The sequence below is a fragment of the Prionailurus viverrinus genome, chromosome B2 (assembly GCF_022837055.1).
Source record: "Prionailurus viverrinus isolate Anna chromosome B2, UM_Priviv_1.0, whole genome shotgun sequence".
In the NCBI taxonomy this organism is placed as follows: domain Eukaryota; kingdom Metazoa; phylum Chordata; class Mammalia; order Carnivora; family Felidae; genus Prionailurus; species Prionailurus viverrinus.
This window is the reverse complement of record NC_062565.1, coordinates 130,228,103-130,251,696: the sequence shown is the minus strand read 5'-3', so window position 1 is coordinate 130,251,696 and position 23,594 is coordinate 130,228,103. Positions and strand designations below refer to the sequence as shown.

At 37.2% G+C, this 23,594-nt stretch overlaps 1 protein-coding gene across 2 annotated transcripts in view; it reads right to left on the bottom strand.

The window, feature by feature from the left end:
* The window catches only part of ZC2HC1B (zinc finger C2HC-type containing 1B), a 41,911-nt gene extending 18,368 nt beyond the window's left edge, over positions 1–23,543 (bottom strand). For both annotated transcript variants that reach the window (XM_047857882.1, XM_047857881.1), the window contains exons 1-4: positions 23,079–23,543; positions 13,564–13,625; positions 10,835–10,954; positions 10,169–10,307 (exon numbers count right to left, since the gene is read on the bottom strand). In XM_047857882.1, the coding sequence (XP_047713838.1) occupies positions 10,169–10,307; positions 10,835–10,954; positions 13,564–13,625; positions 23,079–23,106 (349 nt within the window). In that variant the 5' untranslated portion in view covers positions 23,107–23,543. The remainder of the gene's footprint in view (positions 1–10,168; positions 10,308–10,834; positions 10,955–13,563; positions 13,626–23,078) is intronic.
* Positions 23,544–23,594: the final 51 nt, after the last annotated feature.

The following is a 23,594-nucleotide window of genomic DNA, read 5'->3' as shown; positions in this document are numbered from 1 at the left end:
TCAAGTGGGATTTATTCCCTGGGATGCAAGGATGGTTCAATATCTGCAAATTAATCAATGTGATACAACATGTTTAAAAAAATGAAGGATAAAATCCTTCATATAATCCTTTCAATAGAGGAAGAAAAAGCATTTGACAAAATTCAACATCCATTTATAATAAAAACTCTCAACAAAATGGGTACAGAGGGAACATACCTCAACATAATAAATGCCATATATGGCAAACAAAGAGCTAGCATCATACTCAATGGTGAAAGGTTGAGAGCTTTTCCCCTTAGATCAGGAACAAGACAAAGATGTCCACTTTCACAAGTTTTGTTCAACATACTACAAAAAGTCCTAGCCACAGAAAACAGACAAGAAAAAGAAATAAGAGACATATAACTTGGTAAGGAAGAAACAAAACTGTCACTATTTGCAGATGACATACTATATACATAGAAAACCCTAAAGACTGTTAGAACTAGTAAATTAATTCAGTAAAGTTACAAGATACAAAATTAATATGCAGGAATCTGTTGCATTTCTATGCACTTTAAATGAAGTAACAGAAAGAGAAATTAAGAAAACAATCCTACTTACAACTTCATCAAAAAGAATAAAATAAATAGGAATATATTTAACTAAGAAGGTGAAAGACCTGTACTCTGATAACTATAAAATACTGATTAAAGAAACTGAAGACAACACAAATAAATGGAAAGATACACCATGCTCATGGTCTGAAAAATTTAATATTGTTAAAATGTCTATAATATCCAAAGCAATCCACAGATTCAATACAATTCCTACCAAATTATCACTAGCATTTTTCATAAATCTAGCATTTTCACACATCTAGAACAAATAACAAAATTTTTATGGAACTACCAAAGACCCTGAATAGCCAAAGAAATCTTGAGAAAGAAGAACAAAGCTAGAGATATCACAATCCCAGATTTCAAACTCTATTACAAAGCTCTAATAATCAAAACAGTATAGTCCTGTCACAAAAACAGACACAATGGAACAGAGTAGAGAGAAGAAGGCAAGAATATACAGTAGGGAAAAGACAATCTCTTCAACAAATGGTGCTGGGAAAACTGGATGGATACACACAAAAGAATGAGAATAGGCCATTTTTTTTTTTTTTACACCATATACAAAAATAAACTCAAAATGAATTAAAAACCTAAATGTAAGACCTGAAACCATAAAAGTTCTAAAAGAAAACACAGGCAATAGACTCTTGGACATAGGAGTTAGTAATATATTTTTGGATCTGTCTCCTTAGACAAGGGCAACAAAAACAAAAATAAACTGGGACTATATCAAACTAAAAAATTTTGCACAATGAAAGAAACCATGAACAAGACAAAAAGACAACCTACTGATTGGGAGAAGATATCTGAAAATGATATATCTGATAAGGGGTTAGTATCCAAAATATATAAAGAACTCCCAGAACTCAACACCAAAAAAATCTGATTAAAAAATGAACTCAAGACCTGAATAGTCATTTTTCCAAAGAAGACATACAGAAGACTAACAGGCACATGAAAAGATGCTCAACATCACTAATCAGGGAAATGCAAATCAAAACCAAAATAAAATATTACTTTGCACTTGTCAGAAGGGCTAGAATAAAAAAGACAGGAAAAAACAAGTGTTGGTGAAGATGCAGAGAAAGGTAACCCCCAAGCACTATTGGTGGGAATAGAAACTGATGCAGCCACTGTGTAAAAGAACATGGAGATTCCTCAAAAAATTAAAAATATAAATACCAGGGGTGCCTGGATGGCTCAAGCTAACTCTTGAGTTTGGCTCAGGTCATGATTTTATGGTTGTGAAATCAAGCCCCGCCTTGGGCTCAGCAAAGAGCATGGAGCCTACTTGGGATTCTCAGTCTCCACTCTCAAAAAAAAATAAGTGAACATATATATATATATATGGAGAGAAAGAGATAGAGAGGGAAGGAGGGAGGGAGGGGGAGAGGGAAAGAGTGAGAGAGGGAGAGCGAGGGAGGGAGGGAGGGAGAGGGAGAGAGGGAGGGAGGGGGAGAGAGAGAGAGAGAGAGAGACCATATAATCCAGTAATTCCATTTCTGGATATTTACCCAAAGAAATGAAAACAGTAATTTAACATGGATGGACCTAGAGGGTAATAAAACAGAGAAAGATAAATAGCATATGATTTCACTTATACGTGTAATCTAAAAAACAAATGAACAAACAAAAAACAGAAACAGACTTATAAATACAAAAAACAAAGTGGTGGTTGCCAGCAGGGGAGGGAGGTGCGGGGATGGGCAAAATAGGTAAAAGGGATTAAGAGGTAAAAACTTCCAGTTACAATATAAGTAAATCACCCTTTCAATAAAGGCTGAATCTTAAATAATAATCCTAAACAAAGGATAAAGAAAAAAGGTCACCTCACCAAAAAAATATGTTTTTTAATTTTATAAAAGGAATCTGTAAGTTTCCTCACATTAGAAAACAAAACGAACACCAGACGCAATACAAAAAGCATTACCGAAAGCATCCTATCTTACTCCTTTTCTGCTTCCTCTGGTTAGGAAGGAAGGAAGGAAGGAAGGAAGGAAGGAAGGAAGGAAGGAAGGAAGGAAAAAGGCAGATTAAATTAATCAAGGAAAACTAACACAAGAACAGAAAATTAGGACGTGCTCTGTCAATGGGTAACAGACCAACAACACCCACAATGATCGATCTCAACACTGTTATAGTGGCCCAAGTAAAATATACTTTATTTTTCACAAAGAGCTCTAAAATTTCATTCACCAACTGAAATAATCTCCTGTGTTAAGAATAGTCAAGGTAAGCTCTTTTCACACTGGAAAATTATTACAGCCAACATAATCCTTTACTCCACATTCCTGTGCACTTCAGTACCAAATAGTTTCATCTTCCCCTCAAAACTTAAAAATAAGTAAGAAGTAAATCAGTCATGGGGATAAAAAGTATAGTGTAGAGAATATAGTCAATGATATTGTAGTAAATTTGTACGGTGACAGATGTTAATTACACTCAACGTGGTGAGCATTTTGTAATGTGTACAAATGTCGAATCACTAATGTGAACTAATTTACATGAAGTAAAATACACCTATTTTAAGCATACCGGCCAGTGAGTTTTAATAAACGTACACATTTGTGTAACCACTTCATTTAAAACACAGAACTGTTCCCTTCATGCCCCTTTTCAGTCAATATTCCCCCAAACCCAGTCTCAATCAATCAAAACTCCATTTTCTATCACTAAAGTTTTGGGGTTTTTTGTTTTGTTTTTGAGAGAGAGACAGCATGAGCACATGAGGGGGGTGAGGGACAGAGCGAGAGAGAGAGACTGAATCTTAAGCAGGCTCCATGCTCAGTGTGGAGCCCAATGTGGGGCTTGATCCCACAACCCTGGGATCATGACCTGAGCTGAAATCAAAAGTGCGACATGCAACCAACTGAGCCACCAGGCACCCTTCCTGCCACTCAAGTTTTATCTGTTGTATAGTTTCGCATAAGAGAATACCCATGTTGCTGCTTATATAGTAGCACTTTCTTCTTACTGTGGAGTTGTATTCTGGTTTGTAAGTAATTACACAATTTTTGTATCTACTCACTTGCTGATGGACGTTTGCGGGGGGGTTTTCCCCCAGTTTATGCTATATAGAGCTACTATGAACATTAATATATAAGTCTTTTCTAAGGACACGTTTCCAGTTTTTTGCAAAAATACCTAGGTATAGAATTGCTCTATAAATAAGCATATGTTTAACTTAAGAAAATACCAGTGCAGAGTAGCTGTCCTATTTTACACTCCCTTCAGCAGTGGGAGACTTCCAGCTGTTCCACATCCTCGCTATCATTTGTATTGTCAGTCCTTAATTTTAGCCATCAAGTGGGCATGTGGTAGTATCTCACCGTAGTTGTAATTCATATTTCCTTGACAGAAATGATGTTAAGTATCTTTTTATGTGCTTATTGGCCATTATTCTGTGATGTATCTGTTCAAATACATCTCTCACCTTTTTTCTTACTGGGTTGTCTTCTTGAATTTCAAGAGTTCTTTCTATATTCTTGATACGAGTCCTTTGTCAGAATGTATTATGAGTATTATCTCTCAGCCTGTGGCTTGCCTTTGCACTCTCTTAATGGTGTCTCTCAAGACTAAAATTTTTAATTTTGGTGAAGCCCAATTTATCAATTTCCTTTTTAAAAATCTGTACATTTTATATCCTGCTTAAGAAATCTTGTTTGACTCTTAGATCAAAGATTTTTGGTTTTTCTAGAAATCTTATTGTTGTAGCACTTATAAGGTCAATGTTCCATTGTGAATTAATTTTTGTCAGTTAATTTTTGTCAATTAATTTTTGTATAAGGATCATGACTCATTTTCTCCAAATGGATATTTATGTCAAAAATCAATCGCCCATACATGGATCTACATCCAGATACTCTTTTCTGTTCAATTGATACACCAATATCAAATTACTGAATAACTCTAACATCATAATAAGTCTTGACATCAGGTAGTGTAAGTCCTCCAATTTTTTCCCTTTTTTCCAAACTATCTTGGCTATTCCAGATCCTTTGAATTTCCATATAATTTTAAAGTCAACTGGTGAATTCCTATGTGGCAAAGAAAACTTGCAGGGGTTTTTACTGGAATTACACTGAGTCCATAGATCAATTTAGGAAGAACTGACATGGTAACATAATACTGAGTCTTTCAAATCATGAAAATGGTAAATCTCTCCATTTATTTTGGTCTTTTTTAAATTTCTCTGAACAGTGTTTCATGGTTTTCATTTTTCAAGTCTTACACATATTTTGTTAAACATACCCCTAAGTAGGGGCACCTGGGTGGCTCAGTCAGTTAAGCGTCCGAGTTCGGCTCAGGTCATGATCTCACGGTCTGTGAGTTCGAGCCCCACGTCGGGTTCTGTGCTGACGGCTCAGAGCCTGGAGCCTGCTTCAGATTCTGTGTCTCCCTCTCTCTCTGACCCTCCCCCATTCATGCTCTGTCTCTCTCTGTCCCAAAAATAAATAAACATTGAAAAGAAAAAATTAAAAAAAAACCTTAAAAAAAAACATACCCCTAAGTACTAATGCTTTTTCATAATTGTAAACATATTTTTTTTTAACATTTATTTATTACTGAGAGAGAGAAAGCATGAGCATGGGAGGGGCAGAGAGAGGAGGAGACACAGAATCTGAAGGAGGCTCCAGGCTCTGGACTGTCAGCACAGAGCCTGACGCAGGGCTTGAACCCGCAAACCCAGGGAGATCATGACCTGAGCCGAAGTCAGATGCTTAACCGACTGAGCCACCCAGGCGCCCCAATTGTAAACATATTTTTAATTTCATTTTTTAATTGTTTATGCCTAGTATATAAAAATATAAATTATTTATGTATATTGACTTTATATCCTGAAAAGTGTGTTAAATGCACTTTTAACTCCAGTAGCTTTCTTACAGTTTCCTAAGATTTTCTATATTTACTCATTCATGGTTATGTTGTCTATGAAGAAAGACAGTTTTACCTCTTCTTCTCCAATAATTTATTTCCTTATTTCGGTGGGTACTACATCTTTAGTATAGTATTGAACAGAACTGGTCAGAAAAGACATCCTTGCTTTTTCTCATCTCCGTGGGAAAGTGTTCAGTTTTTCATCAAGTGTAATGTTAACTGCAGATTGTTCAAAAATGTCCTTTTATTGAGGTGTTTCCCTTCTATTTCTACCTTTTCTAAGAATTTTCTTATATAAACATGTACAGGGGTTGCATTTTGTCACAGGCTTTTCCTGTATCTAGTGGGATAATCATATGCTTTTACAAATATTTTGTTGATATGGTGAACTACATTTACTATTTTCTTCCCTCTACTTAACTGAGGTGTAATTTGTTCTTGAAACTTTGAAAAAAATTTTTTTCAACGTTTTTTATTTATTTTGGGGACAGAGAGAGACAGAGCATGAATGGGGGAGGGGCAGAGAGAGAGGGAGACAGAATGTGAAGCAGCTCCAGGCTCTGAGCTGTCAGCACAGAGCCCGACGCGGGGCTCAAACCCACGGACCGCGAGATGTGACCTGGCTGAAGTTGGACGCTTAATCGACTGTGCCACCCAGGCGCCCCTCTTGAAACTTTTTAAAGAGGAAACATATAAAGCAATTGGTTTAAACGTTTTTTTTCTTTTCTAATTATAAGCTTTTTTTAAAGCTATAAACCTCCTCCTTGCACTGTTGTAGCTGAATACCACAAATTTTGATGTTTTCATTACCATTCCATTCAAAATATTTTCCCATTTCTCTTACGATTTCTTCTTAAATCCATGCATTAAGAAAAGCTGATAATTTCCAAATATTAGGAAATTTTCTAGATATATTTTCATCATAAATTTCAACTTAATTCTGCTCTGTCAAGTAACAATCTGCAAGATATCTCAATCCTTTTACATTTACTGAAACTTTGTGGCCCTACACATGGTCTATCCTGGACAAATGCTCCATGTGTACTTAAAAAGAATTATATTCTGCTGTTGCTACACGTCACATTATAGCTTTAGATATCAATTAGGTCAAACTGGTTGATACTGTTGTTCACATTAGAAAATGTCCTACGTCCTTACTGATTTTCCTGTTGCTTATTTTATTAGCTACTAAGAAAGGAACACTAAAATCTCTAAATATAACTGTGAATCTGTCTAGAGTTTTGTCAGTTTTTGTTTTATGTTCTCTGAACTCTGTTACTAGGTACATAAACATTTAGGACTGATAGGCCTTCTTGATGAATATGTATGTTTAATCGTTACTCTTGTTAATAACACTTGACATTTGCTTTGCCTGATATTAATATTAGCACTCAGGTTTTATGATTATTATTTGCATGTATATCTTTCCCCATGCTTTTAACATGCCAGTCTATAGTTGTTTTGACATTGCTGGTGTTTATTTCTCCTTTTATCTTTTTATCCAAGAGGGAAGGCACAGATCGTAAATGTATGTCTCCACGAAATGTTTTCAAGCTGCACACACCCATGTAATCCAGCCCGGATCAAGACACAGAACATTCTCAGCAATGTTCCTCATGTCCACTCCTGCTCATCCCCACCCCTCCAAGGAAAACCGCTGACTGACTTCCAACCTCAGAGGTTCAAACTTGAAGTTTCTAAAACATTTGAGTTTCTGGTATTTATAAATCAGGAAATCTGCATTTCTGACATCCTTTGAGAAATTAGATATGGCCACCCTGGTGTATGTCCCCTTGAGGCGGCAGCAGCCTGCTAACATAGGAGCAGCTGTCCTGAGAGTGTGGTCTCTGTAGGCCTACCTGGGTCACCTCTTTGTTTGCTCACCTGCCTGGCACATTTATTTACATCTTTCTATTTAAAGTGTGTTTCTTGTGGAAAGTATATAATTGGACCTTGCTTTATTATTCAGTCTGACAATCTGCTTTTTATCTGAAGGGTTTAGGTCATTTATACGCAACTATCCATATGGTTGGGTTTAAGTTTACCATCTTGCTATTTGTCTTTATCCCATCTTTTCTTTGTTGTTCCCCCCCCCCTTTTCCTATCTTCTCTTAGATTGAATTTTCTTCCATTTTATCTCCACTCCACCTATTGTCTTATTACTGATACAGTGTCAATATTTTTGTGTGTTTACTCTAGGGTTTACTATAAAGTAATATTTTTGTGTGTTTACTCTAGGGTTTATTATAAAGATATAATATTATATCTTTAAGATATAATATTCTACCTTCAAACAATACTACACCTATTCATGTATAATGGGTACTAAACTTATTCATGTCTATTACACAGAAAACTTTCAACAATGTATGTCCATTTTCCTTACTTAACCTTATTGTATTGTTTTCATACATTTCACCACTTCCACATGCATAATCCTCACAATATGTTATTATTTATGTTTTAAATAGCCAGTTATAACTCTCAGATAACATTTACTCAATGGAAAACAAGACAAGGATATCTGCTTTCACCACTGCTGTACAATATAGTATTGGAAGTTCTAACCAGAGGATTTAGACATGAAAAAGAAATAAAAGAGACAAACTGGAGAGGAAGAAGTAAAATTACATCAGTTCACAAATGACATAATTTTATATGTAGAAAACCCTGAAAATTCCACACCAAAAAAAAAAAAAAACACCAAAAAAACTGTTAGAGCTAACAAAATTCAACTGAGTTGTAGGATACAAAATTAATACCCTCAAATCAGTCGTATTTCTATATACTAGCAATGAACAATCTGAAAATAAACTTAACAATTCCATTGACAATAACATCAAAAATAATAAAATAGGAATAAATCAAACCAAAGGGGTAAAAGACTTGTACGTTCCTACACCTAGTCAATGAAATGTTGATGATAGAAATTAAAAAGAAAATAAATAAATGAAAAGACATTGCATGTTCATGGACTGGAAAACAATTTTGTTAAGACGATAACACTACTCAAAGCAATGTATAGATTTAATGCAATCCCTATAAAAATCCCAGTGGCATTTTCAGAAACAACAAAAAAAAATCCATCCTAAAAATTCATATACAATCTCAGAGGTCCCCAAATACCCAAAACAATCTTGGAGGAGTTTCAACACTTGCTACAAATTTACTAGAGTAACCAAAACAGGGTGTTACTGGCATAAAGACAGACATATAGAAAAACAGACTAGAGTAGCTCAGAAATAAACCTTCACATATATGGTCAAATGACTTTTTATAAGGGTGCCAAGATCACTCAATAGGGAAAGGATAGTCTTTTCAACAAACAGTGCTGAGAAAACTAGATACCCACATGTAAAACTAGATCTGCAACTTCCAATGAAGCTGGGATCTTACCTTATGCCACATACAGAATTAACTCCACCTGGCTCAAATACAAAACTGTAAAAGCTGAAAATATAAAACTCTTAGAAGAAAGCACATGGGGAAGGCTTCATGACATGGATTTTGCAATGATTTTTTGGATCTGACAATCAAAAGCTAGGAAACACAAGAAAAATAAACTGCACTTTTATCAAAATTAAAAAAAAATTGTGTATCAAAGGATACCATCAAGAAAGTGTAAAGACAAAAAAAAAGTGAAAAGAAAGTCTACAGAATGGGAGAAAATACTTGAAAATCTTATATCTGATAGGGATTAATATTAATATTAATCTAATAGAGTCTCTAGCCCTAATTTCCAATTTACAGAAAAACAGAGGATAGAGGAACAAGTTAAACATTAGCCTGAGTAAAAAAAACCAGACAAATCTAGAACAAGAGATATCCTAAAAGATGTCCTAAAAGATATCCTAAAAGCCTACTGGCTTAGTAAGGGTATTGTGCAAGATTAAAGAAAAGAGACAACAACAAAAAATGCATGATTCTTGGATTGTGATTAGGGAGCAAGGAGTGAGCTTTAAAAGACATTCTTAAGATAACTGGGAAAATATGAGTCCCTATATTATGCAAGAAAATGCACGCATACTTCAGAAACGCATACTGATACAGTTAAAAGTAAAGTGTTATGATGTCTGAAACTTAGTGTTAAATAGTTCTGTCCCCCCAAAAATAAGACAGAAAACATGGCAATGTAAACAACTGTCAAATTTCAATGGAAGGTATGGTGTATGAGTGATTACTGTACTATACCTTCCTCTTTTCTGTAAATTTGAAAATTTTCAAAATGAAAAGTTTAGGGTAAAAAGCCTTTAGGCCACTAAATTGCACAACTTAAAATGGTTAAGACAGTGAATTTCATGTTATGGGATTTTTATCTCACAACAAAACCCTATCCCCCTGCCCTCCCCACCAAAAACAAACAAACAAACAAACAAACAAACAAACAAACAAACCCAGAGCTTGGGTATCTGACACTGTATTGGAGAAGTATCCTGCACAGCCCCATTCTCATAGACCATGATGTGAACGGTGTCCCCTGGAGTTATGTAGTGGTCTTATGTTGAAATAGAGTTAGAAAGAAACACAGAACCTTTATACGGAATTAAAATTAGGATAAGATATATTGTATGATAAAATTACTTTTATAATTTGTTATTATTAATTTTAGAATGCAGAGGAGGAAGCAAGGCATGATGATCTGGCCCCAAATCAAGCACAATTGGTTAAGAATAAAATGCCCAAAGCAAACCAAACTGGCCCCACACCTGGGTTGATGGATGGAGGAGGTGGAGGTGGGAGAGGTCGGCCTTCTTTAACGGCTAGTGTAGACTGCTTGGCTGAACGGATTGCATTAATGAAATCTTCATGCTGTTGTCTCCAGTTAGATCTCCTCACAGGTTGATGCTATAAAAAAGAAAACCAATATATACTAACCTCGACTGTACATCTGTCCCTTGCAACTTTATTTTAAGCTGGGATTTAAATTTACAGGACATAGGACTGTGAAATTTGGAGGGAAAAGAAAATTTGTGTTCAAGAGTACAAAAAGAGATTTGGAAAAATACAGTAATAAAATTTGCAAGTCACAACAGTGTGGGAAAACACAAAATAACAATCAGAAAAACAAACGACAACACTTTACAGAAAGACTTAACTGTAAGATGAAAAGGGACTTTCTTCAAGTTAATTGCGAGATTTAATGCTACACTAACGAAAACATAAACGAGATTCTTTTTTGCCACATCTGGAAAGTATCTGAAATACATTTCGAAATCTAAGTGAGCATGATTAAAAAGAAAACAGTAAAGGTGGATTATACTTACATGACATTACACTGCACTATCAAGCAAAAATGAAACCAGAGAGCCAAAAAGGGGCTTTAATGTACTTAAGGATGTAATCAAGAAGAACAAGCACGATACTGATAGTACCTTGGACTGAGGAGCTGTTCTCACAATGAGAATGTCAGTGCCCTGTAATCTTTGTTTCAGGGAATTGAAAGGTTTACGCTTTTTGTTGAAGAGTTTCCTACATATTGGTCCATGTCTTTCCTAGAAAAGAAACAGTGGGGATTAAAATTTTTAACATGTATAGTCACAAGGTTTGTACTCAGGCAGCCCCCACTAGAATGACGGGGTTCACCTTCGGAGCCAAGTTCATTCTCTAACTCTCAAATCACAGCAGAGCAAATCCATCTGGCTCTCTCCACCCATGTTACACATCACTAGATATTGAGTGAGGGCAAGGTCAAGAAAAGGCCTCCACAGCTACAGAGACTTATTTCGAATTTGGTTTTATACACTGAACTCTACCACTTGGGCTGCGTGAATGATTCCAGGCATTAAATAATGTTGAGAAGGCAAACATTCTAGTTTAAATCGAAATAAATATTTTTGATATTGAGCTAGGTACTCACTGAAGCCAAGGAAATTTTCCTGTCTCCTGTTTCCTGCCTCCACGGTTTCCAAATTCCACGAGCAAGGCATCCAGTAACATAACAGGGAATCTGAGTCCCAGCAATCCTAATATTCCATTTTACCGTTCTTTTGAGATAGCCCTTTGCATACAGCAGGGGGAAACTTAGCTCCTACCGATGGAACCTTCTCAAGAAAACTCTTCTTACCACTCAGCAATTTCAAAATTGAATTCAACGGGGCCACTTTTCTACATAGAGCACGTTAAACTACTTAACTTCCTCAAGGAGTGGAGAGGTTTCAAAGAAATATTTGAGAACATCTGCAAAAGACAACTGGGACAACCATACAAATAAGTGAAGAATACACCAATTCCATTTACATTATGAAGATATTTTCCTTTAATTTATCCAAACATTTCACATCCATGAAGTCATCTATTTCAGAGCAAATCTAAACTTTTAATATTAAGTTTTAAAGTGTTACAATATTTAACATTTAACAGATAATCGGCGGGGAAAACATTCTTTACTCCAGCCAAGTAATCCTTTAAGTAGTCAACATTTCTAGTACATAAAAAACGGCACCAACAAACAGAGCTTTGCCTGTGTACCACCCTTACAAAATCTGCTAGGGCATCACTGCTATAGAATTATACCAACAACTTTCCACTAAATGGCCTCTTCCTTGGTGGATATGGAACTCATAATGGTTAACACACAGTTCCTTTGTCCAGACCCAACAAAATACGGACTCTATAAAAAATCCCTATACTTGGTTACAAACAAGCTATACCATTTTATTTTTTTAAGTTTTATTTAAGTAATCTCTACACCCCATGTAGGGCTCAAACTCATGACCCCAAGATCAGGAGTCACATGCTCTACTGATTGAGCCCGCCAGGTGCCCTCCATTTTATTATTATCTTTTTTAAGTTTATTTATTCTGAGAGAGATAGAGAGGAAGAGAGACTCCAAAGCAGGCTCCACACTGCGGAGCCTGGATGTGGGGGCTTGAAGCCACAAACCATGAGATCATGACCTGAGCTGAAATCAAGAGTCACACACTCAACTGACTAAGGCATCCAGGCGTCCCCTCCATTTTAAATTAAAGGAAAGAAAGGTATCATATCATTCGATCAAATGCTCTTTGTAGCCTGGAGGTAGGCCTAGAAAGTAAAAACCAAGAAGACGCCAAGACACATTTGACATTCAGTGATTCCATTTCAAATGGAATGGTACCTCCTAGTTCTGCAACTCATCCTTAAGGGGTGCAAGCCTGGCTTGGCAAAAAGCAGCACACCGGTGGATTCCTGGGCCACAACAGGCCCTGTGAACTCCTGTTTCTAAATTCAGGAAGCGCTAACTATAGTTAATCAGAACAGGTATTTTCATTTTTAAAATTCCCCAGAGAAACAAAACTTACAACCTTATTATATAGTCTTTTGCCCCAAATGTAGTCAGGTATATGGTCCAAAACCTTTAAGTCTGCTTATGTCTCCTTGATCTAAAATGTTCAATCTCATAGTTGTATTATCACCTTAAGTTGTTTGTTTGTTTCTTTTTAATCATTTTTCTTGGGCATCTCTTTAGAATACCGAGGTCTAATACCTGTTTGATTCCCCAATTTTTAAATAAATTAAGCTTTTATTCCACTTTATAGGCATCAATCAGGGGACTTGACATGCAGTTAGCTTGAATCTGATTAACAATTAAATCTTGGAACAGGCCTTACATCCATTTTGTTCAAATTACATAAAACCCCTGAAAATTGAAAGGTTCTGTCTTCATACGTGGCAAAGCAGGAAACAGAGGGAGGTTAAAGGACTTGTCAGAATTAGTGACAAATTTGAGGCTAAAAGCCAAGTTTCCAGATGCTCCAAATTCAATGTTCATTCCTCTTGACTAGCTAATTTCCCTGGTGCTTTGGCCTTAAAATTTGAATTTTTGATGCTTATAGAAAAGGCAAAAGAGCCAAAAGCTCTCAAGAGACAACGAGCTGTGCCAAAACACTTTCATCTGGCATCCTTTTTCTAAGAGTACCATGTTTAATTACACTCCCTTCTGAATGGGGTGGCATCTATCCGCCTCAGTGTCCTCCGGGCCTGCCAGCCATAGGTTATCCTATCCTCTTCCCTCGCTTTCTCTCCACATCTGTCTTTAATCTTTGCCGCTACAGCCTCCTCACTGACTTGACAGTTCATTTAACTCCAACGAAACACATCTACAAAATGTCTTTATGTTTACCAGAACATCTGCTGCAAAGCGTCTTCCACAGACTTCACAGGGAAGTAACTCCTGATTGCCATCTGTATAAGATCCAAAAGCACATTATGTTAGTTTCGTGGAACTGCCTGCCCAAGAAGAAATGACTAACTGGAGGGGACCTCAATAGCTTGATCTCCTCATTCTTTTCCCTCCCCACCAACTTCTCTTAGGAAGATATTTCATGAACTCACCCATTTTCCTCTTCTAACAGAGACTTCTCACTTCACTAAACAGGTAAATTCCATATCCTTCAGGCAACCAGAGTACATTTAATATACTCCTAAACTAAGCGCCTGATAGCTTTGCTTTAGACAGAAGTACAAAGTTAATACTTTAGTATAAAGTCATAAATTAACTGGGGCACCTGGGTGGCTCAGCTAGTTGAACGTCTGACTGTGGATTTTGGCTCAGGTCAATGATCTCATGGGTTTGTGGGATTAAGCCCTGCACTGGGTTCCATGCTGACAGCACAGAGCCTGCTTGGGATCCTCTCCCTCTCTCCTCTCTGCCCATCCCCTCACTTGTGCGCACGGTCTCTCTCAAAATAAATAAATATTTTTTAAAAGTGATAAATTCTCTAACAGTAACATCTTTGAGATTCCTACTAGAGTGCAAAGTCTGTGTGTGTGCTAAATGAAGGCATGGCAATTTATCATAGGTCATATGTAAAGGATCACCTAATAATCAAATTTAAGGTCAACTTTCCTGAGAATGGCTTTCTCTCTCTCAAAGAGTTTTGCAGGAAAAACTCCTACCTGAGAGAGAGTATAAAATACTGATGAAAAGGACCGAGTAGAAAGAACTCAGGAATTCTATCTAAATCAAGAAAGATGGGACCATTACAGTGGAGAAGCATGTGAGGATAAGCATCATCCTAGGGGTGGTGTTGGTGTCAGCCCCCTTCCTGAGGTCAGTGAAGAACACTCACTGCTGGCATTTTATATACAGTTGTGAATGAGTGAAGGACTATAATCACAATATGCTCACTACTTGCTATTGTTATTGATAAAATAACTATAGTGTTTTAAAAGTTAAATGAAGAATAAAGTCAAATATAAAAAAAAAAAAAAAGGCACGAGATTGCACCCACATATGTCCCATGTCTCAAAGTACCTGACCCATAGTAAGGTGCTTAGTAAATACTTGTTGAACGTATGGGTCAAACAAGAATTGAGTTTCTACCACAAGACCAGTCATTCAATAAATATCTGCTACATGCAACTCTGTAGAAATATTGAGAGAAACCATACATATGTCCAGCACAGAAAAGAATGTGGGCATCAATTACATTAAAGTTAGATAAGTGTCAAAAGAAAAGGAAAACATGGAATTCTGAGAAGATTTTGCTTCATATTACTTAAAGTTCACCTGGAGTTGAATACATAAAGATTAGAAAAGCTGATCATGGAGAGGACTTTATATTAGATTAACAATCTGGGCTTTATCCTACAAACAAGGGGAACAATCGCTGACATGAAGAAGAATCTGAACAGAGCTGTGGAAGGTTCATGTGACAAAGGTGAGGAGGGCCGAATGGACGGTAGTGGGAGGGAAGATGAGATTTCAGTTAAAAAGCTAAAGGTGTAGGCTGGAACTGGAAAGAAAAGAGGAAATGGGAGACACCAGGCTCAAAGAACTGACAACATGACTAGCTGTGGAGGGAGTGGGGAAGTGGCAAAGAGAGAACAGTGCTGAAGGACACAGAACATGGTCGGGCTGTGGACAGAAACAGAATTTGAAAAGAAGGGCCATCTTAGTAAGAAAAATGACCTCAGCTTTGGAAATACTGAGTTTGAGAGAGTCATCCAGCCAGCAGGATGGAAATGAGGGAGGTCAGGGCTAGAGACACAGATGTAGGCTTTGTTTGGAGAGTGATGTAAAGGCATGATATTGCCAGGGAAGAGGTCATGGAAAGAGAAGTACAGGGATGATCCCTAGGGAACTCCGTATTTAAGGGCCAAGAAGATGAGGATGATAAGCCAGAAGGAGAAACAGGAGAGAACAGGGTCATGGAAACCAAGAAAAGGTTTGAAAAAGGAAGGACTGATTAACAGGAATCAGATGGTAGCTCATTACAGACATTGTTGATTTAAATGATTTCTTCTCACATCTGCCAGATGGTATTGTATTTGCAACACAGGTCATCCATTACAGCATACAGAAATATTACTCTTCCTCTCTGTTCTTTTGGCCTTCTAACTCTGTAAAACTGGGTCTTAAAATTGTGTTTTGTTTTTTTTTCCAGCAAGAATATTCCACCCTTCCACACACTTACTAGTGAATAAAAGGTACTCATCTTAATTATAAAACTGCTTTTTCTAAACTGCTAATGAAGGATGATTTTTATGATTATTACTGTGCCGTTTGTGTAGTGTTTTCCGGTTTCCCAAACACTTTTCCTATGTAATCTCCTTTACTTCTCACAGCAGCCCTGCAAGACAGAGTTGGTACCACCTTTTATTTTTTTAACAGATAAGAAAACAGAGATGGAAAGTTGGGGGACTTCTCGAGACCACAGGTAGTAAGCAATAACACTGAGACTCAAAACTTGAGTCTCTGTCTCTACAAGTATTAAGACTATGTATCCAACCATTACCATAAGTGCAGATATGTCAGTACTAACCTGCAAAACAAATGGAAGTCCCTGAAGGATAAATAGCCTCTGATTTAAATCCATGAGTTTTAATTAGTTCAATGAGTTTAAAATAATGAGATACAATATTCAACAGAACACCTGGAATACTGCATTCTGAAGCTTGACTATAAGAAAGGGAACACGTGCCTAAGTCACTTAAACCAAACATGGAGATCAATGAGGTCTATAGTACTTGTTCCAGAATGCTGAATCACATAGAATATATGATCACTAGAACCTTAAAATAATTTAAAACAACCAAAAGGCCTTGCAACAGGTGAATGGTTATACTGTTAACATCCAAACCCTGGAATACTGTTCAGCAACAGAACACTATTGATATATGCAACACCTAGATGGATCCCAATGCTGAGAAAAGCCGATCTCAAAAGGTCACATACTGTATGATTTCATTTGTGTAACAATCTCAAAATGACAAAATTATAGAGATGGAAAATAGTGATTGCCAACAAGGAAGGCATGGAGGTGGTTGCGACTATACAGGATACAATGAGGGAGACCTTTGGGTAATGCAATAGTTCTGTAGCTATAATGTGGTTGTGGTTATTATACATGTAACAAAATGGTCTGGAACTATAAATGCACATTGCACCAATGCATGTTTCCTGGTTTTGATATTGTACTATAGTTAGTTAAACTGGACCTTAAACTGGGGAAACTGGGTAAAAGGTGAATGGGATCCTACTATTTTGCAATTCTTGTGCACTAATTTTATCAAAATAAAAAGTTTAAAAAAACATCTAGGGGTCAGCAAATTGTGGCCAGTAGGCCAAATCTGGCACTGTATGTTTTTGTACATAAAGCTTTATTAGTAAAGAATCACACCCATTTGCTTGTTTATATAATATCTATTGCTGCTTTCACACTACAACAGTAGAGTAGTTGTTAACAGAGACCGTATGGCCTACAAAGTCAAAAATTATACTAAAAAATAGGTTGCCAATCAGTGAATGAGAATATAGTGATTAAAAACAATCTGTGGGAGAATAACATGGAAAATGTTAATGATACATTTTTATTCATATATTTACAAATAAAGACTGGAAATAGATTACATGTATAGATACACACACACACACACACACACATACGTGACACACACACCTAAGTGATAATAAAGGTGCACGTTTAGTTTCCTGCATTTTCAATTTTTCTACAAAGAATACTCATTATTGTTTTAAAAATTAAAACACTCGGGGTGCCTGGGTGGCGCAGTCGGTTAAGCGTCCGACTTCAGCCAGGTCACGATCTCGCGGTCCGTGAGTTCGAGCCGTCGGGCTCTGGGCTGATGGCTCAGAGCCTGGAGCCTGTTTCCGATTCTGTGTCTCCCTCTCTCTCTGCCCCTCCCCCGTTCATGCTCTGTCTCTGTCCCAAAAATAAATTAAAAAAAAAAAAAATTAAAACACTGACATTTTTAAAAAGAACCCTTTGATAGGAAATATTCTAAAACAGTAAGTACCAACTTAGCTATGTGTCTTTACCCTAAGAGGAGTATTACTTAGTAGACTATTAAAGTGGCCACTGTTTTTATACATTGGCTATTATTTTTATACATTGGTTTAAAATCTTAAGACAATTTTTTAAATAAGGAAAATAAAGTGATCTGGAAGCCATCAACAGTTTTGTTTAGTATGTTAACAATGAAAAATAAGCATCACAAAGATCTCGGTTCAAAAATTTTATGAGAAGCCTGGAGAGGATTATGACTGTAATGAAATTGGAAAAAATTTTACTTCTGACTAGACCTACTATTTCTGAGCTGGAAGTTAAGAATGCTCTGTACAGACACCTACCAATCCACACTTCCTTACAAAGGCATGGTAGAAAAAAGAAAAGGAAGACATTTTCTCATTCAGTTGTCAGCGAATCAAAAAACTCTCACGTCGTCCTTTGCAGTCCAGAACATACAACTACTACCAATATCAACATCTTCCATGGCCCTATGATGAAGGGGGTAACAACTTATTAACTTATCTCAGGAACATGAGTTCTGAAAGAAAAAAGAGGAATTAAGACAGGATGGCAGAGAGAACACCCAAATCAGTTTTTGCTTTCCCCCCAAGTCCCCAAAAAACTGCAGTAAAGGAAAAGAGACAAAGAGAGCCACAGGTCATGGAGGAAGGAAGACAATAAAAACATTGGACTCTGGAAAACTGATAGACATAAGTGACCCAGAAGACTTAAAACTACATCAACATCCACTTCCCAACCAACACTGCAGAACCCTTCAAAGTTGTAGGAATCCCCAGAGCAGCAAGTATCTCTGGAATTAGGACGAGATAAATGAGGTAGAGCCTGATAAAATATGGAGGGCCAAGATGAAAGAGTTCTGAAAACAGTGGACTCCTAGACGCCCCCCCCCCCCCCCCCCGCTCCATACCTTCTGGGTGACTGCCCTCTCCAACTGTAGCCTGTCTACTCTCCCAAAAGGATTGAAAGAGGAGGTCTGCATACCCATGTCTTCAGCAGCGCCTCATGTTGCCTGATTATTTGTGGTAGTTATTCTATAAAGTCTCTGTGAGCACTGAATGGGCAAATACAGACTTACTACTTCTAGGGGAAATACAGTGTCAAGGTCCTGTGAGCCTCTGGTCACCCTATTTTTATCAACCTATCAACCTATTTAAAGACACCTTGTATAAATATATATTGTTGATTCAGTAACCATGAACACACATAGCCAGCAATGCTATAACTCATGCCTGGATGAAGCTTATCTAACAGACATAGTTTCTCCATAAGGCACATCACAGACTTCCTGTACTCAGAAACACTAGAGTACATTTCAACACTGTGTTTGGGGGTCATTTTGTACAGCAAAATCACCAAGAAAAATTGCAAAAATATGAAAAATGTGGCACAGACTGTGAAAAGGACACTTGTTTACAGGATGAGAGCTGAAACAAGAAGGCAGGGCATCACTTTGTTCTAATTTTGCTGGGAACATGCATGTCGGGTGACTCACCTTTTTTTCTTTTAAATATTTGTATTTGAGAGAGCACTGGCAGAGGAGGGGCAGAGAGAGAAAGAGAAAGAGAGAGGGTGGGTGGGTGACACAGGATCTGAAGCAGGCTCTGCATGGACAGTAGATAGCCAGAAGCAGGGCTTGAACCCACAAACCACAAGATCATGACCTGAGCAAAAGCTGGGCACTTAACCTTAGACTGAGCCACCCAGGTGCCCTGTGACTCAACTTTTTAACTGCTATGTGCAGGTTTGCAAATGACTATGAAAGCACCACAATATTGTTTCTAGGTTTTCAAATTTTAGCAAGTAGGCAAATTTGCAAATAGGGACTCGATTAATCAAGGTTGATGACATATGTGTGCATATATGGCGATTAACCTAGTGATTACTTTCGTGAATAGTGATGCTGAAAGCAGAGAATACTCCAAATCCCCTTCCTCTACTGGCTCATAGAACTCTGCCTACCAGACTTACTCTCAAGGCAGAATGAAAACTTCCCTGAGAATATAACCATTCCATGACAAAATACTTAAAGATACCAACACTGGAAAGATACCCAAAGAGCTCACTCAGACTACAATAAAGCTCAAAATTATCAAATGTCACTTATCCGTTCAGAATTTCCAGTCTCCTTTCTCTAGTCTTAATGAGCTGACAAGAATTTCCAAAGATCTGAAGAAAAACTCTAGCATGTAAGCCCAAAACAAATAAAAAAGCAACCTAAATAAAAACTAAAACTCTTAGAAATTAAAAGTCTTCTAGGAAAAATGAAAAACTCAACGAAGTTTGGAAGATACACTTAGGGAAATCTTTCAGAAAGTAGAGTAAAACGGCACAGAGATGGGAGAGAAACATAAGCAATTTGAGTACCTCTGGTCCAGCAGGACCTACTCCAAACAACAATTCAAGAGAAAAAAAGGAGAAAACACAGGGAAGAAAATAAAAAACTTGAACGATTTCCAGAAGTGAAAGGACATGAGCCTCCATTGAAAAGACACCACACAATAGATGAAAATAGATCTGTAACATCATGAAACTTCAGAATGCTAGAGACAGAATTCTACGGAGATGAAAAAAATAACAACATACAAAATATTAGGAATCAGAATGGCTTCAGATTCCCATATAGTAAATTTATAAAATGGGGGGAAAATCCTCTAAACTTCAGAGGGAAAATAATCTACAACCTATAATTTCATACCCAGCCAAGCTATTTATCAAATATGAGAGTTGAGTGTATTTTTCAACATGCAGGGTTTCAAGAAGTTGACTTCCCACATACCCTGTCTCAAGAATTACTGGAGGATGTGCTCCACAATGTGAGTAAAACATACAGCAAATAGGCAATTCAACACAAGAGGGAAAGTAACTCCCAAGATAACAGCTGGAAAAACTAGAAGGCAAACAGTCCATATCTGAAGGCGTGTAATGAAAAACTGCCAGGTTGAAGGCTGCTGTGAGGAAGATATTCATTGCCTTTTAATGGGAGGACAGTATGTCCTAGTGTATCTGGCTCCCATTCTGTTCTATACTTGGCTTATTTGACCATGTCCCATTAGAGTGCTTGTTCTTCCCTTCCCATTCTGACATCTACATGAGCTGAAGACACCCATTTCACTCCACAGGAAAGTTCTGCATTGATCTTCAGATCACGGTGACCTTAGAAGCAGAAAATATAAAATGAGCATTCAGCCACTAAGCATATTTATGCAGGAGATCCAAGATGAGGGGACTTATGTTCCCTAGGATTCACTCATCATCTGGCTCAATGACATCTCCACCTGGGGCTCTTGTAAATTCTAGACGTGGAACTCAGGCTCAGAGACCATTCAGCTCAAGCATGCCTTCATCAACTGGTAGTAACTACTACCCTCATAAAGCCAGATTAGTGTTTCAAAACTACACAAGATATTGTATTTAGGAATACCATACAGGTGATGATTAATATAATCTAGACAGTACTTAAGAGTTCCTGAGGGGAAAGAGTGGAATGAAATTGAGGATGGAACCACAGGTTGCTATGTTCTATTTCTTAAAAAAAAAAAAAAAAAAAAGGCCGTTAGAATTTTTACCTTATCCTGATTCTTCATTGTAACAACCAAGGTGGATAAAACATACTAATCAATGCGCAAGAAAAAGCGACATAAATGTACTGATAATAGTAAAGTTACAAGCTGGCTGGAGCTGTCTGTCCTTTACCTGAGATGATTTGATGACATCACAATGGAGGTATGGATACAATGGGCCACACAACAATATACACAAGTGGTAATAGCTCTTGATACTTAAACTTGTAAATCAAGTTTTGAAGTATCTGAAAGTGACTTTATAACAAGTAAAAAGTAAGCTCATACAAAATAGGGGCTTCCAGTACAGCAGGCAAATTCTTCATGACTTTGCCCTCTACCTGGGATGCCTCAGGCCTTTTTTCTCCTAGCTAACCTGGAGGCTTAGGTCCTAGCGTTCCTTCCAAGTTTAAGCAGTGGTGAAATGTCTTCCCTACCTATTCATTTATATACTCCTTAGTGAACATTTATCAAATGCCACAAGTTGTTTTAGACCATGCAGATAAAGCAGCAAAAATTCCCTGCCATAGTGAGAGAATGAAAAACAAGATGCCAACACATGCTATGGAGACCATAAAGCAGGGAAGGAGCGTAAAAAATGCGGGGGAGGGATGTTGCTATTTTTAAATATGGTCAGGTGAAAGCTTATAGTTGGAGGTGACAACTGAAAACCAACCTTAAGTGAACTTTATTTGAGGTAAGTCCTTCAAGGGGAACAGCAAGTACCAAGATCCCCATTTCAAGTGGTACTTATCAGTGACTTTGTGTGGTCAGATTCTGCTGCACACCCTGCCTCCACAGATAATGTGGTCTCTGAAGGCAAAAGCCCCCTTATCGCTCTGGACTCAACATTCACAAGGACCTTCTGTTAAGTTCCCAACCATTGTTTATAAATAACTCAAATAATAAATACTCCAAAATTTTACACAATAACCCAAAATATGTAAATTTTGCTCTCTAGAATAGAAAGATGATCTTTACATTTGGAGGATAACCAGCCTAAGTCACAATAATACGTCAGCAAGATTCATGGCTTGTAGTCACCTTTCCTTGACTGCAAAATATAACATGAGCTGATTTAAATGTGTTGAATCAAGTGAAGTGATATGAGAAGCTCCTAAGGTGGGGCACCTGGGTGGCTCAGTGGGTTAAGTATCTGACTCTTGGTTTCGACTCAGGTCATGATCTCACAGTTGAGTTCAAGCCCCGCATCAGGCTCTTCACTGGCAGCGGAGAGTCTGCTGGGATGCATTCTCTGTCTCCCTCTCTCTCTGCCCCTCCCCCTCTTGTTCTCTATCCCTCTCAAACTTAAAAAAAAAAAAAAAAAAAAAATATATATATATATATATATATATATATATAGTAAAAAAAGAGGCTCCTTAGGAATCTGAATAATATCAAGTCAAAATAATATTCCAAGTCTAAGATTCTTGATGGTTTGGTGGTTTTAATACCTTCAACTGAGATAGCTACCAAAATAAATGGTCAATCTTGTCAGGATTTAATACATTCACAGAGTTACTAACATAAACCATCACTTGACCTTGTGCTTCTGCAGACTGACACTTAAACATACACTCCCCAGTCAGAGTCTATTTCTATAAAGAAAAGCTCTTCTGCTGAGTATCAGTGCTGGTTGAGTACCTAATGCTACTGGTTTTCACAGCTCTTAAAAATCCTTGAGTACCCAGATTTACAATTTAAAACAAACAGAACAAAATAACACCCACCAAGTTTGGAAACGTTGTAATCAAATGAATTATAGAAAAGCCTTTCTAATAATTTAGTTACCAAATGCAGCTCACCGGCTAAAAATGCTTCTGTCTCAGCCATTCTGTTCCCAACTCAGACCAACAGCATCCACGGATTTTTTTTTTTTTTTCCCCAGAACAGTCCAGGTAACACATTAGTCATGGACACAGGAACAAGGGTCACTAACAACTCATCTGTTGCAAGGAAGTCACAGTTTACCAAATAATTAACAATTGTGATGGTGTCATTGCTTGAGCCTTGAAGAGGTTTTACAGGGGAAAAAACCGAAAAAAAAAACCAAAAACAAAACAAAAACCTCACCAAAAAAACAAGGAAAGTTTTCAACTATGTCTTTTAATCAAATATGAACGATTCCAAGCATTAAATAATGTTTTAAAGACAAACTTTCTAGTTTAAACTGAAGTAAATATTTCTGATTTTGAGCCAGGTACTTACTGAAGCCAAGGAAGTTTTCTTGATTATTTCTTCTTCTGCTTCCTGTCTTCACTGTTCCTAAATTCCAAAAGTCAGTCATCCAGTAATTGAGTCCCAACAACCTTAATATTCAG